The sequence below is a fragment of the Adiantum capillus-veneris genome, chromosome 2 (assembly GCF_014529385.1).
Source record: "Adiantum capillus-veneris isolate H3 chromosome 2, ASM1452938v2, whole genome shotgun sequence".
In the NCBI taxonomy this organism is placed as follows: domain Eukaryota; kingdom Viridiplantae; phylum Streptophyta; class Polypodiopsida; order Polypodiales; family Pteridaceae; genus Adiantum; species Adiantum capillus-veneris.
Window position 1 is genome coordinate 83,716,390 of NC_140932.1, and position 14,346 is coordinate 83,730,735.

General features: G+C 40.6%; 1 protein-coding gene across 1 annotated transcript; it reads left to right on the forward strand.

The window, feature by feature from the left end:
- Positions 1 to 468: 468 nt before the first annotated feature.
- On the forward strand, positions 469 to 6,067 carry LOC147463091 (uncharacterized). Its single transcript, XM_086487270.1, has 5 exons — positions 469 to 552; positions 2,664 to 2,951; positions 3,888 to 4,003; positions 4,091 to 4,137; positions 5,628 to 6,067. The coding sequence occupies exons 2-5, from the start codon at positions 2,730 to 2,732 to the stop codon at positions 5,876 to 5,878; spliced, it is 636 nt and encodes a 211-aa protein (XP_086343396.1). The 5' UTR covers positions 469 to 552; positions 2,664 to 2,729; the 3' UTR covers positions 5,879 to 6,067.
- Positions 6,068 to 14,346: the final 8,279 nt, after the last annotated feature.

The window sequence follows — 14,346 nt, forward strand, 5'->3', positions numbered from 1 at the left end:
AGTTAACACCTCTCTTACAAGAAATAGGAAGAAGAAAAGTTTGCCATCGTTAACTTGCCATGTGGAACTAATCGATAAGCTTTATGTAACAGTCTAGACTCCACAATTGACCTCCCAAAGACTTCCATTCGTTACTAAGGCCTTATCTAGGCCAAAACAAAGTGTGGTCGTTGCTTTTCAAGCTATGCTATTTCTACAAGGGCATGTCATCATCGTGGATTCACTACTTGCCATGTGGAAGGCCCCAATGCACTTGGTTCCCAAAGCTGCCTATAGGCTACCCATGTAAAGAGTATATACCACTACAGCCTTGCCCTTTGGGCTAGCAATACTGCAAAATTCCGGGTAGATTCCAATCTTGCCTTGAATACACGCTTTAAGTTTTCAAAGTTTATCCTGAAATGGGGACACATTGGGGAGAGTTTTAAACTTTTAAGTTTTAAGCATGTCTTTTACGAAAGTCACTACTTGAGCAAGATGATTGAACGGTTAACTCTGTGTGTATGAAAGAAGAAAGCTTCGTCTCATTTTCCCGCGTCTCGTTGCATTCAGGTACAACTCTTCCTGCCCTCTCTCCACACTCCACGAGTGCAGCCTCATCTACACAGAGCGCGCGTAAACCCCCCCCCCCCCCCCCCCCCCCCCCCCCCCCCTCCCCCCGGGAACCCACCCTCTCACGACCGTGGTTGTGCGCTGTTGGTTAGGGAAGGTGATGAATGAGCGAGATAATTTAGGGAGATCCCATCCTCTACATGCATACAAGCTAATTGTTACCTACAGAAACTGCTGCGAAAGATTAGAAGTGGTGGGTGAATTTGCCTTGTTCAGCTCTGCTGCTCGTGTACCCTGCGGCCTCCTGGGGAACTGCTGGTCTCGTTTGGCATAGCATAAACATCTTGTTAGGCTTTGCTGTATGTGATTGCTTTGAGATGTAGACAAAGCTAAACTACCTAGCTGATAAAAAAGAAGTGCCCAATGAAGAGCACATAAACACGTGAAATGTCTTAGTGGCATGGGTGATAATACTCATGTTATGTGAAACGCTCATTGAAACTCTTGCCCTTGAACATGTGTTGGATGTGGACTATGATGGGATGAAAGGATTGGTGAAGGATGGGAATTTGCACCTGTAATGCTGGATGCCTCTTACGTGTTTTCAAATAACAGTCCGGTTAGAAGTCCTGTGGTTTAGTATGCTGCGAAGTGGCTGTCCTGAAGTTTTACTTGTTCTGAAGTGCTTCTCCAAAGAATTTGAATCAAATGGACCTAACTTACTGTCTTTGTTGTTCTCATATTCATGAATGCCATGATTGAAAGATCAGAAATTGAGCCCATGCGTCCATTTCCGGTCACTGACAGAATGACTTTGTGTCTGACCTTTTTGTGCTACATTTATATGACAATTTGTGTCACTTGATTTTTTATTCACAGTCTTCCCTTGTTACTTAGTACATGAATTCACCATGCATTTTGGAAAAAACACAAGTAGACATGGTAGCATAAATGACAAAAAAAAAGACTTTGTGAGTAAGAGAACGTCTGTTGTGTCGATTAGAGGAGAGGAGTAGACTTGGTTTACGTGGTTTATATCAAGAATGATAGCCTACTTAAGGTTATACACCTCTTGGGTGGCTTGTTTAAATACGATTTCCTTCTTAGGATGGAGTGGGGAGTTCTTTTCTTAGATGAGCCTATGCACAAGTGGGTGTGTGTGTGTGTGTGTTTGTAGTTTTATGAGTATTTTATCCCCTCTTATAATTTGCTAGTTTAGACTATTCTGAATTTATGAAGGTATATCTCATGGTGGAAAACGATAGGGCTGAAAGCTGAAGTGCTGAAGAAAATGCTAGGTGAGATGAGGTGAGGGTACTGCTGGGTGATGTGGGTACTGACTGCCCATGGTCTTGGTACTGAATTGATGATCCAAAGCTAGGGCTTGGGGACTCCTATATATTGCCAGAACCCTAGGTCGAGCAGTAGACTAGAGTGCCCACAACTTCATAATGCAGGCTAAATGTTACTTAATAATAAGTTAAGAACCTATTATAAGAGGTGCTTTCTATGCAGATGAACTACCTAGGCTTGGTATTGTGCTAGACGATGGGAACAACTCCTCAATGCCGACACATATTGGTTGTGCTCATGTGCAATCAAAGGGTATGCAGTTACTCTAAAGTGCCTGGACATGCATGTCATGTGTATAGACTCAAAAGGGTGTCAGAACACTTCCTAGGTTGTCCTAAATCCTAGAATTAGGAGTTAACTTGTCCACATGCACGTAGGGTTAGATGTGTACGTGACCTTAGAGATTTGCGCCAGACTTAATTGGGGTCTCTCTTATTGCATCATCCAACTATGTGGGAAGAGAGATCTTGAAGATCTTAAGGAGGAAACCCTTCTCAATATATAACTGAAAACCTTTGAGGAGGGGACCCTCAAGCAGAATGATGCATCCTTGAAGGAAAAGAATGCAAGTGATTGGATGCTAAGTGCAAATGAGTAATTTTGTTGTAACCATGACCTTAAAATAACTCAGATTTGTTATTTCTAGAGTCCATTCACATAACTTTTTGGGAACATTATAAATAATATACTTTCATCAGCATTATTCTCATTAACTGAAGGAAAAATGTTTTGAGAGTAATATGTAATTATTTGCGTAGTTTTGTGAAAGGTTATTACCGGTCAATGACATAGACATATACTGAAGTGGAGTTAGTCCTAAGAAAATGCCTAAATCTGAGGCTGCAAAAAGTTCTGCTGATAAGAATGATGCAGATGAAGGCAAGAATAGCAACCTCACAGCTTCAGCTTCTAATCGCCATTTTGCAATCTATGATGTGAAAGGTGCAAAACCACAAATCAGAAACATATTTGATGCCTGTGAACGAGGTGATCACAGGGCCATTATGAGCTTTGCAAAAGATAAGGATTTTGATATAGATGCGAAGGTATGCCAAGACTCCGTGTGCTAATCAAGTCTAAACAATCGTGTGTTAGGTCACGTAATTTGATTGCGCTGTAAAACTCAAGGTGGCAGTACTCTGAAATGAACATGAGGCAGGTTCTAATTGTAGCCAGATAATCTGAAGTAAAAGAAAGTTATGACTGCTAAGGACAAGTATAATGTCACTAGAAGGATCTCTGACTGGAATGTTTATGCTTTTTTGTTTATGCACTTGCAACTATGTGCTTAAATGTGTGTTTTTTTTGCCTGTTGGTATGCTGGTGTAAGTGTGTGCGCGCGCATGCGTGGAAAGCTAACAAGAGCACTCACATTGAGGATAGTGTAAAGCTAACAACAAGCAGGTATCTGTAAATACACCCAAAACCATGACAGTAAACCAACACATGCATCCATGGACACAAAAATACAAAAAAGTTAAAAACACCTCTAGTGTGAAAGGAGAGTGCAGTGGATGCATATCCGAGTGTGGAGAGGGTGGGAATTCAATGACACCCCAGATCTGAGGCAGGGGTGAAGGTATGGAAACTGCAAGAAAGGGGAGAGAGGTGGTGACTGGCAGCAAAATGTACAGAAATGCCCGTGGGTGTGTTTGCAGAGCAGGGCGTTGAACAACATTTCTTTGTACCAAAGCATTGTCAATTTGTGGAACTGGAAGTCGCTCTCTTTTGGCCTCTTAAGCTTTCCACAATTTGTGTGTTAAGTTGCTACATTCTAGGGTCTCATGAGTCTTGAGTGAAACACTTCGTGAACAGAGTGTTTGGCTTTCTTAAGGAAAGTTCACCATACAAAGCCTTTCTTCTATGTGCAAGGAATGCAATTACATTAAGATCAAAGATTTTCACATGATAAAAATTCTCGAGAGTACAAAACTTTTGCAACACTGTAGAAAGTTTTGCTTATTGGTGTAATCCTAATGCAGGATCGTTTTGGGAGAACTGCCCTTATTTGGGCTTCTGATTGTGGTCACCTTCATATATGTGAATCTCTTATCCGATTAAATGCTAATATCAATACTACAGATTCACACACTGGCAGGTACACTACTCTCTATCTGGCCGTTTTATACCGATACTGACAGCTTGAACCTATCTTGGCATGAAAGTTAATTTATCTGTTTTGCAGATCAGCAATTCATTGGGCAGCTAGAACTGGGAGTTTGCCAATTGTCCGTATCCTTATTGGCTTTAACTTTTCTTGGATATCTATTAGCTCCAATGCATTCCATGCCATTTATCAGAGGACGAAATGTTATGTTTGAGGTTTTTGAGTTTGCCATGCAGTCGGGGGTAACATGTTTAAAATTAGGGGTTACTAGTCTGATTTGACTTTTAGAAACTTAGAGCTTAAAGGTCTTTTACATGCCTTGTGAGATCTGTTCATTATGTGTAAGCTGAGCAATGAGCTTTGTGCATAGTCTTGCCCCAACCGGGGTGACTTCCTGTGTTTTGACATTAAATATGTTAGTGCTTATCATCCCTTGTGGCGACACGCTAACATTGGTGCCATTGCGAGGGATCGACTTTAGGTTGATAGAGTGACCTGTTCTTCGCTTAGAGACTCTCAAGGATAGCTAGAGTTCATTTTCCACACACACCCATGACATAGTAGCCAAAGTCAAGGTTTTGATACTTGGGAGGGGTTTCTATATTGGGAAGTTTTTGAGTCTTTGTGACTGGTTTTGGGTTTTAGCCATGGAACGTACATTTGGGGGATAACATCTCGCACAGCTACCACAAAAGGCTAACATAACTGAAGGCAGAACTTGGTTAATCTTGCATGTGCAAGGGCTATTAATGCAAGATGGGAGATTAAAAATTTGTTCTGGTCATTTGTATCCATCGCCAGATTTTGAAGCAATAAGGACTTTCACATGATGAAATAAATCTGTAGAAAGCTCAAGTGTTTTAAACAGCATTTTGGTGTATTTTGCAGCATGCCCCTGGATGCCCTCTGGATGTAACTTTTGCGTTTAGTCTATTAGCTAACATGCTGGGCCTGTATCGAAGGTTATAATCATCAATTAGGGCTTTTGACAATTATCTTATGCTATGGGTGTTATGTCCCTATCACAGGAGAGAGGATCTAGTCTATGACACCATTGGGATGGGTGTCCAGTGTCCGGGCTGACGTAGTGTGAACGCACCCGGGGTCACTTATAAAAGGAGGCCAAGGCTTCATTTGTAAATAATGACCTTCATTGGCAGAGAGCCAGTCGTGTGCCCGTGAGGCTAAGCATGGGCAAGGTCACCTCGAGGAGGTGAGGCCAGGTGGTGCCACGTGTGGGACGCTTAGTCTTACAGGTGTGTGCCTACATCCTTGGACGTTGGCCCCAGCTAGGGGGTGCTGCCGGATGGTAGCTATGGTCAACCGACGTGTCTATAGGTGATCCTTGTAGCCGGGAGATCCTCCCTTGTATATTCGTTTTATTGGGAATGGGTCCTTTGCTTTGTGTGTATTAGTTGTAGGGAGCGCCTAACATTTTTTGAGATATCAAATTGATGTGCTTTTATTTTTCAACCTTGTGAATTGGATAGTGTCCATTCTATTTCCAAGCGTAAAGAAAGGCTCTTGCGATTGTGCACTATTTGAAGTGGAAAAAAAGGTTAAAATGTTACCCCCGATGATGCCACCCAAGCTATTCCTTAAGCTTTCTTCTCAGGTTTATTGGTACAATATGGTGCAAACATAAACAAGGAGGACAAGTATGGCTTGACACCATTGTACCTCGCAAAATCGAGAGGTCCTGACGGCGAGGAGGTTTTCCAGTACCTGCTTGCAGAGGGTGCACCATACAATGAGCTCAAGACATTTCGCATTTCTGCTATTGAGGATCAAATTCGGGCCGAGATGGCGGCATTGGAGGCGGCGACAGCAGCAGCAGCAGCAGCTGATGCTGCCAAGAGTCGGTAGAAATCTGTTTTTCAATGGTTTAGATACAAGGTTTTGTGACAGAAAAGAGTTGCATAAGTTGCTGTTGGGGGCACAATAGGATAGTTACAAGCTTGTGATGCTGCCGGTCATTTTGGAGAGAAGTATTACTTTGTATGCTGAAATTGTGTTGAGTTTTTGTAAGCATGAATGTGGTTTTGGATCGAGTAAGATTCTCTCTCTCTCTCTCTCTCTCTCTCTCTCTCTCTCTCTCTCTCTCTCCTGTGGATCCTTTCCTGCTTTATCGCATGCTGATATAATGTTGACGACGGCGTGAATGCGACAGACAAAATCTTTTTGGCTGAATCTGAGAGGCATCTTGGATTATGTTAAAAGTCAAACCAACCAATCACTAAAATTTCTGCATATTCCAAAGCTGAAGTTATTTGCAGGATTGTTTGCAAGCCTCTAGAAAATGCTGGTTGCATCCGACTGGATTGAGAGTCTTTCATTCATTTGTGTAAAAGCTCTATCTACATAGAGCAAGCAACAGAAGAGAGAAATTTAATTGGAGTAAGCGAAAGTCGACAATCAAACTTCAGTGTGTAACCAGTTCCTAGTAAATAGTGTGTGAGATGATGGTCGTTATCATCTTGTTGCACAATGCCAGCCCACAAAATTTTGTGCATGCCAAAAATATCCACCGAGTGGACGAGCTGGTGGATGGCCCGAGTTGTGAGTTTGTGTGCCCAAATATGTTGAGCCAAAGAGTTGATCTTTTGTAGCCGACACAATGTAAATAAACAGGCGAAAAGGAAGGAGCAAGCTGCCATCAGCACATTACAATCAGGTTTAGGGTGTGATACTATTTTTAAAAATTTGACACTAAAGATGTTGGATCAGCGTGGTTTATGACTAGTGGCTAAGCTTTCTGTACATGTGCACAGGTTGCGACCCCGCATCAAGACTGCCTAATTTTCTGGCTTGCCCAAACTCAAGAAGATTTAGAAATTTTCTCATGTAGGAAAATGAAGCCTTTTCTAGTGTTTTTCATACAATGAATAACATCATGAGCTTCTGCTCGAGAGGCACCGCATACCTAGCTAGGTACGATTGGGGGCAGGGGACCGTCGGCCTGGTGCCCCCAATCATACCTAGCTAGGTCCCACAGAAGCTCATGATGTTGAGGTAAGTCACAATGTGGGAATTATTGTGAGAATTTGTCCAAAACTTATTGTGAAAGGGCAAAAGCTGTAGAGTTGGCCTTTTCTTCTTCCTAGCTAAAAATAATTTGGGGGCTTTTGAAAAGGCAAAAAAGTCTATTGTTGGACTAAAAGGAGTGTAATATCAGTATATGAACGAGGAGGTGGGTTGATTTCGAGAAATCTCACTCAACATGGCTGAATTACCTACTTTTCCCCGAACCTATCGCTAGTCGTCTCACTAGACTAGAAGAGTAGCGGCTTGAGCTGCTGGTCTGTGTGTGTACACGCGCGTTTCCTTTTCTCTCTCGCATTCTCTCCTCTCTCTTTTTCCAATCAGAGTGAAAGCCAGTGCCAATGTTTGTGGAGTTTTAGGCTTTGGAGTAAAACGATCTTCTCTCACATTTGATACACTCAAAATCATCATTCAAAGTGGGAGATATTATGATCCCAAATTCAATCTCTCTATTGGCACATACTTTTTTAATTGTCCTTAAGTTGACTCCTTTACCCTAGTGTAGGGATGTGGCTTTGAATCTCTCATGATTGGCCCTCCCATAGGACTATATGACCAGTCTCTTAATGACCCCAAGGTAGTGGGATCGATAACACAGTTGAAAAAAAGGTCAGCGTGTTTACCTGCCTAGCCCACTTCGAAGACTCGAACCCGAGGCCTCGCGCTTGGCAGCCCAATGCTCTAACCTCGTGCCCAGGTGGGCGTGGGATTGCTTGTCCCCTAAGCCTCACTTCCTCGTAAAGTAAACTCGGCATGGATAAAAGTTAACACGGACAAAAAATGTAAATATAAACAAATCACACGATGTCTACGATTTCGAAAATGCGCCTCACTTCCACGTCGTTGATTCCATTGCTTGCACTTCGTTGACTACCTTGTGTCATATAGTCCCGAGGTTTGCCTTGGCTTTGCAAACTTGAATTTTCCTTACATTTGCTTTTGTCCAATAGCTTCATGCTCACATTTGTGTACTTGATAACCACCTATTTAGGTATTTACTCTTTGTGGAAGTTTGCTTGAAGGACATCTTGTGCTTGGTCACAATATCAAGGCAGTCGGCGCGCTATCCTATTTGCACACACACGGACTTAGGCTTCATTATGGAGGTGCTTCACTTGTTTGGTCATGAGACATTATTATGCATTGTTAAAGCATGTGGACTCTGGGGTTGTTTCTGGTTTGACAAAGACATTACCAACACATGGTTCACATAGCAAGGTACGTTTTGATGGTGGCTAGAGTTGTGTTTTATGGTTGCATGTGGAATGTTTAAAGCATTTGAAACCGAAGATATGATATCATGTAATTCACTGTTGGTGACTAGGTCTAACCTAAGTAAGAAAAACATATTAGAACTAGAGCATTTTTGCCAAATGCAAGAGACCATCATTGAAGAAAATGAATAAATAACCACCTCATTTAGGTATTTACTCTTTGTGGAAGTTTGCTTGATGGACATCTTGTGCTTGGTCACAATATCAAGGCAGTCGGCGCGCTATCCTATTTGCACACACACGGACATAGGCTTCATTATGGAGGTGCTTCACTTGTTTGGTCATGAGACATTATTATGCATTGTTAAAGCATGTGGACTCTGGGGTTGTTTCTGGTTTGACAAAGACATTACCAACACATGGTTCACATAGCAAGGTACGTTTCGATGGTGGCTAGAGTTGTGTTTTATGGTTGCATGTGGAATGTTTAAAGCATTTGAAACCGAAGATATGATATCATGTAATTCACTGTTGGTGACTAGGTCTAACCTAAGTAAGAAAAACATATTAGAACTAGAGCATTTTTGCCAAATGCGAGAGACCATCATTGAAGAAAATGAATAAATAACCTTCTTATGCATCCTCAATGTCTCTGGAGCTTTAGAAACTCTTGCCATTCGACAAGGGAGGTTAATTCATGAACATCTACTCAAAATTGTTGTGTCATCAGACATGGTTATCCTAAATATGCTTTAGACATGGTTCTCGTAAACATGCTTATTGGTGTGTCTACACCTTGCGATGCAATGTCAAACCTTGTGATGCTTATTAGTGTGTCTGCTCAATGTCAAACCTTGGAGGATGCTTACAAAGTTTTTGAAAATGAAGTAGTTTACATGGGTGTAAGGATGTGGTCACGTAATCAATAATATGTAATTGGTGCAACTATGCCAAAGCCATCATAGGCACAAGAAGGGCTTGAATAGTTACATAGAAGATAAATAATTGATGAACTTGTCACCATGCAAGCAAGCGACACACTCATTTCTAAAAGTAATTGTAACTATGCATCGTGTGACCACTGTCTAAGTGTGTTATTTTCCACTTGAACAAACTATCTTTTTCTTTTATTATATATCTTGTTGGAGGCAAGCCTTGTGGTTTTATCACTTACTTGATTGACTAGTGTAGGGAGAGACTGATTAGGAATATAGTGTTGGATTAGGGAGTGCCAATCACCCTAAGACATTGATAATGCTTATTTGAGTTAAGGTGGATTAGTGAGGCTTGGCATTCATGGGATGTGTGTGTATGTGTGTGTGTGTGTGTGTGTGTGTGTGAGAGAGAGAGAGAGAGAGAGAGAGAGAGTGATTATGATTAGAGATGAACACAATGTAGACTCTAAACAAACTCTTAAATATGCATTAAAGAAGAGAATTTTAACGTCGAAGGAAACCATCCCAAGAGACCTTGAAGATCTATCCGATGAGGACTCAAGTTGAGCTCAAGACCTGTTATTCAAGAAGAAGTTACAAAAGCCTTCTTTTATCTGACATCAGTCACATGCATCCAGTTACACACTCTTCTTGCCCCCATAATGGCTCATAATTGCATTCCCGTGATGCTCATGCCTCCCACATATGTATCCTAATTGGTTAGTTGGTTGATTTCACTAAAACCTCTATTTCTCACCAATGCTCGAGGCCTAATAAAAAAACCCCTCATTTTAAATTTTATGAATAAAACACACGTGCCTATTAAACCTATAAAAGTGCACCCTTTTAATGGGACCCTTTTGTATGTAAAACTTGTTTCAAATAGGGAATTTTAAAACTTCATACGTTGAACAACATGATAGGCTTATATGTTTATGAATGCCCCGTGCAAACAAACACCCACACCCCCCCCCCCCCCCCTCTTTCTTTATCCTATTGAGTCCTCCCACCTTCAAAGCCCTTTGAAATGGCTTGGCTTTAGTGCTCTAAGAGGCGGTAATGGAATGGCTCCAAATATGTGTGTGAAGCTATTTTGAGAAAAAATTAAGGCCAATTAAGCATTATTAAGACCAAATAAGTGAATGATTTATTCAATTGAGAGATATGAGGCAATTAGAGTAGGTCATTATAAAAGGTGCTTCAAATGAGGATAAGTGCACAACTCTTGCACACAATTACGATGGAGATCAGTAATGCTCTATTGAGCTTATTAGAGAATGTGCTCATAGTGAATGAGGTGCTCTTCTGAAAGAGCTTTTTAAGAGAGTATGAACACAATAACCAATTTAACAATCAAGCTCACAATGAGGGTAGTGGCTCAATAAATTGCCATGAACATATCACTTGTTTATGATTTGACTAGGCAACCGATAAGTGTAACTAATTAGAAATATAGTGTTTCATTAAGGAGCTCCAATCACCTTAAGGCTCTGATATTACTTGCCAGAGTTAAGGTGGATTAGTAAGACTAGCATTCAAGGAATATGTGTGTGTGTGTGTGTGTGTGTGGAGAGACACATACAATATAGAATTTAAACAAACTCTTGATTATGCATTATGGGATGTGTGTGCGCACGTGCACGCCACACGCACACACACGCACACACATATAATTAGAGAGACACACACAATGTAGAATATAAACAAACTCTTGATTATGCAGTATGAAAAGACATTACAAAGCCTTATTTTATAGGCATCAATCACATGGATCTCACCTCATACATGCATTCCGTTAGACACTCTTCTTGGCCCCATAATGGCTCATAATTGCACTCCCCTAATGCTCATGCCCTCCATACTAGAGTCCTATGACCCATATAGCTCATGTCACTTATGAGATCGCTTGATGTATGGATTTGCCTCATGCATTTTGGTTGGCATATGTGCTGCATATTTATTGAATAGGTGCTGCACTAATTTGCAAACTATCATTGTATATGAAGCCTAGCATGGCAAGTAGCCTTCTATTGCTCACTTTCTTGTCTTTAATTTTTAGCAAATATTGGGGATAAGGCCGTAAACAAAATGGCATTTTTATTGGTTTAACAGTTCACATAACAAGGGCTAAAAGTTGTTTCATCCATAGTCTAAGTGTATCTTAATTAGTCAAGATATAGTTTTTGTGGAGGATATTGTGTAGTCATATACCAAAGACGAAGAAATTTTCTCGTAAGATATGTATCATACACTATTGCCTCTTTTTACAAAAGGCAGCCAATCACATGCGAAAACATTATGAAACAAAAAAGCAGCCTATGCATGTTTGTAATGATGTCACAAATTAAATTATTACTGATACAAATGTACGTGATGTGCTTGATGAGGAAAAGAATGAAGATGAACAAGCTAGAAGAGTGTCAAAGTGCCTTCTGTAAACTTTGTGATCATATATTAGATGCACCTATTCTTGGCCATACTTGTTTTAGTTCTCTGCTTATCTCTTAGGCATGAGATTGCTTTGCTTTGGTTGTTTTGAGTATGTGTGCCAAGAAGAAACCTTTTTCATACGATAAGACACATAATTCTGAAAATTGGGTGGCGGCTATGTAAGCTAAATATGATACTATTACTACATAATGACACTTTCTACCTTTTTTATTTGCTTCTTTGCATAAAGACAATTAGTGCTAATAGAAAGATAAGTCTTGCCCTAGGATGATGGGCATATATGCAGGCCCAAGGAAAAAAACCTCCTATTAAGGGAGAAAGTTCCCAGGTGCTCCCAAGTAGTGTGTGCACATACATCCCTAATATAATATGGTTACACGAGTTAGTATGGTGTCATTCTCTACACAGTTCAGAGTCAACTGCCATTCTAGCCACATTTGAGCCTTGTCCTCATACTTCCACCTTTTTCACAGAGAGCATGGTGCAATCCAATATGTAAACTTGATATAGGTAAAACTAAAGATGATGGTGGTTTAGTGCCTGAGCATTTTATACACCCTAGACATTTGTTGGTATCATTATTGGTGCATATGTTTAGCGATGCTAATGGGGTGATTGTCATGTTAGCCTTCCAACCAACTAGGATGCCATGATGATCTGACCAAGATATATGTCTCCGTTCGCAAGGATGAGATACAAAGGCCGACTAAGAGGATGCATATTTGACCCAAGCCAAAAGAGGTACTCCAATTGGAATGAATTCTTAATTGGCAATCAAGAGGGAAGATTCTCAAAGAGGTGAATGAACTGCCACTTTCTAGATTTTCACAAGTCTTTTAACATATTGCCTAGAGCAAGGGGACTAACAAAGGATGTATGATGAGGGATGCCAAGAGATATTGTTTGGGGGATTATGGCTTTGTATGAGATGGTGGACTGATAGAGTGAGGACCCTCCTTGAGGGCTTATCTACACAAGTTTACTCTATGATAGGAGTAAAACAAGGATGCCAATTATTGCCTACTCTCTATAGCTTATACATTGATGAGATTGCATACTTTTTTTTTGGTAGAGATTGATACACAAGAGCATCATTGGACAACATATGGTGAAGTAGATAATATTGTGTCTAGATTTTGTTGAGGAGAAGATTCTCTAGAGGGCATGCATAGACATCTTTATGCATATCGTTCTTACTCACATGATAAACACCAGAGTTTACTCACGGTCATGATGTAGTGGAGTATGTTTACTCATATATATTCGAGTGTGCCTTTTATTGGTTTGTCTTTCTAGTTAAGATGGAGTGCAAATGTTTGGTTTACATAGGGATATGCTACCTTTTTTCTGTGGGAGGGGGGGGGGGGGGGGGGACTAAGAATGTGCTCATAGGTGCAAATTCAATAGCCTCACACAAAGCTCTAGTTATTTGATACTTTGGTCACGTCTAGTATGCTCAATGGCAACCACATGGGGGGCCCTAGCATAGATCATGGAATCAGAAGGGCAAGATAGGCCCTAATGATTTCGAGCAAAGGCTTTGTCACAAGTGATTGTTAAATGAGAGACTGGCGCAACACCTATCATAGTGGAGGCACTCACCAATCAATATCATTTTTTCTTAGCTAATGGAAGACTTGCTAATATGCATGAATGTCAGCATGGTTTGAGTTACATAAGTTCAAGATGAATAGATTATAGGAAATTCAGGGTTCTCTAGATGTTCCATCTCTCACCTTAAGATGATCCGAGATTGCCATCTCATTAGGCAAGACATATCCCACATCTAGTCCAAACTCAATGTTGTGAAGGCTATTGGACTGAATATAGATAATCACTTTGGATGGAGATGATCACAAGTGGGTCATACCCTACTATCTCTCATAGTCATACAAAATAATCAAGTTAAAAAAGTGTCTCTTAAAGACGCCAAACATGTTCTTTGTTCCAAACGTAGATGGACTAAAGCCTATTTATCCCAATGGAGGCTAGTATGCATATGTAAAATGCATTGACTCAAAACATGGCATTAGTTGAACCTAGTATTCATTGTAGAATACTTCTCCCAAAATCATAGCTTGTATCATAGGTTTATAATAAGAATTGAGTAATCATAACTTAATCAAGCTCATCAAGGTTAAGAAGTGTGCAAATTGACACCTTGTTCACTACCCACACCCAATAAATCCATAGAGACATCAATGTTAGTCCCAACCATACATAATTAACTATCTCCCTTAAGATACTAGGTGGCATGGAGACACCATTTGAGTTACTTTTCATATATCCTCAAGATATGAAACAAAGAAAAACATCTATCCCTACTTGAGAGAATTATGTATGGACCAAAGCCTACCTTCCTAATGTGCTCTATCTCAACAAATACCTTATTGTAAGATTCATGGGCTTTGTCCTAGAGTCATCGTGGAGCATATCCCTAGAGTCTACTAGGCATGTATAGACATCTTCATACATATCGTTCTTACTCACATGATAGACACCAGAGTTTACTCATGGTCATTATGTAGTGGAGTATGTTTACTCATAGATATTCGAGTGTGCTCTTTATTGGTTCATCCTTCTAGTTAAAATGGAGTGCAGATGTTTGGCTTACATAGGGATATGCTACCCTTTTTTTTTTTGGGGGGGGGGGGGGGGGGGGGGGGGGGGGGGGGAGACGAAGAATGTGCTC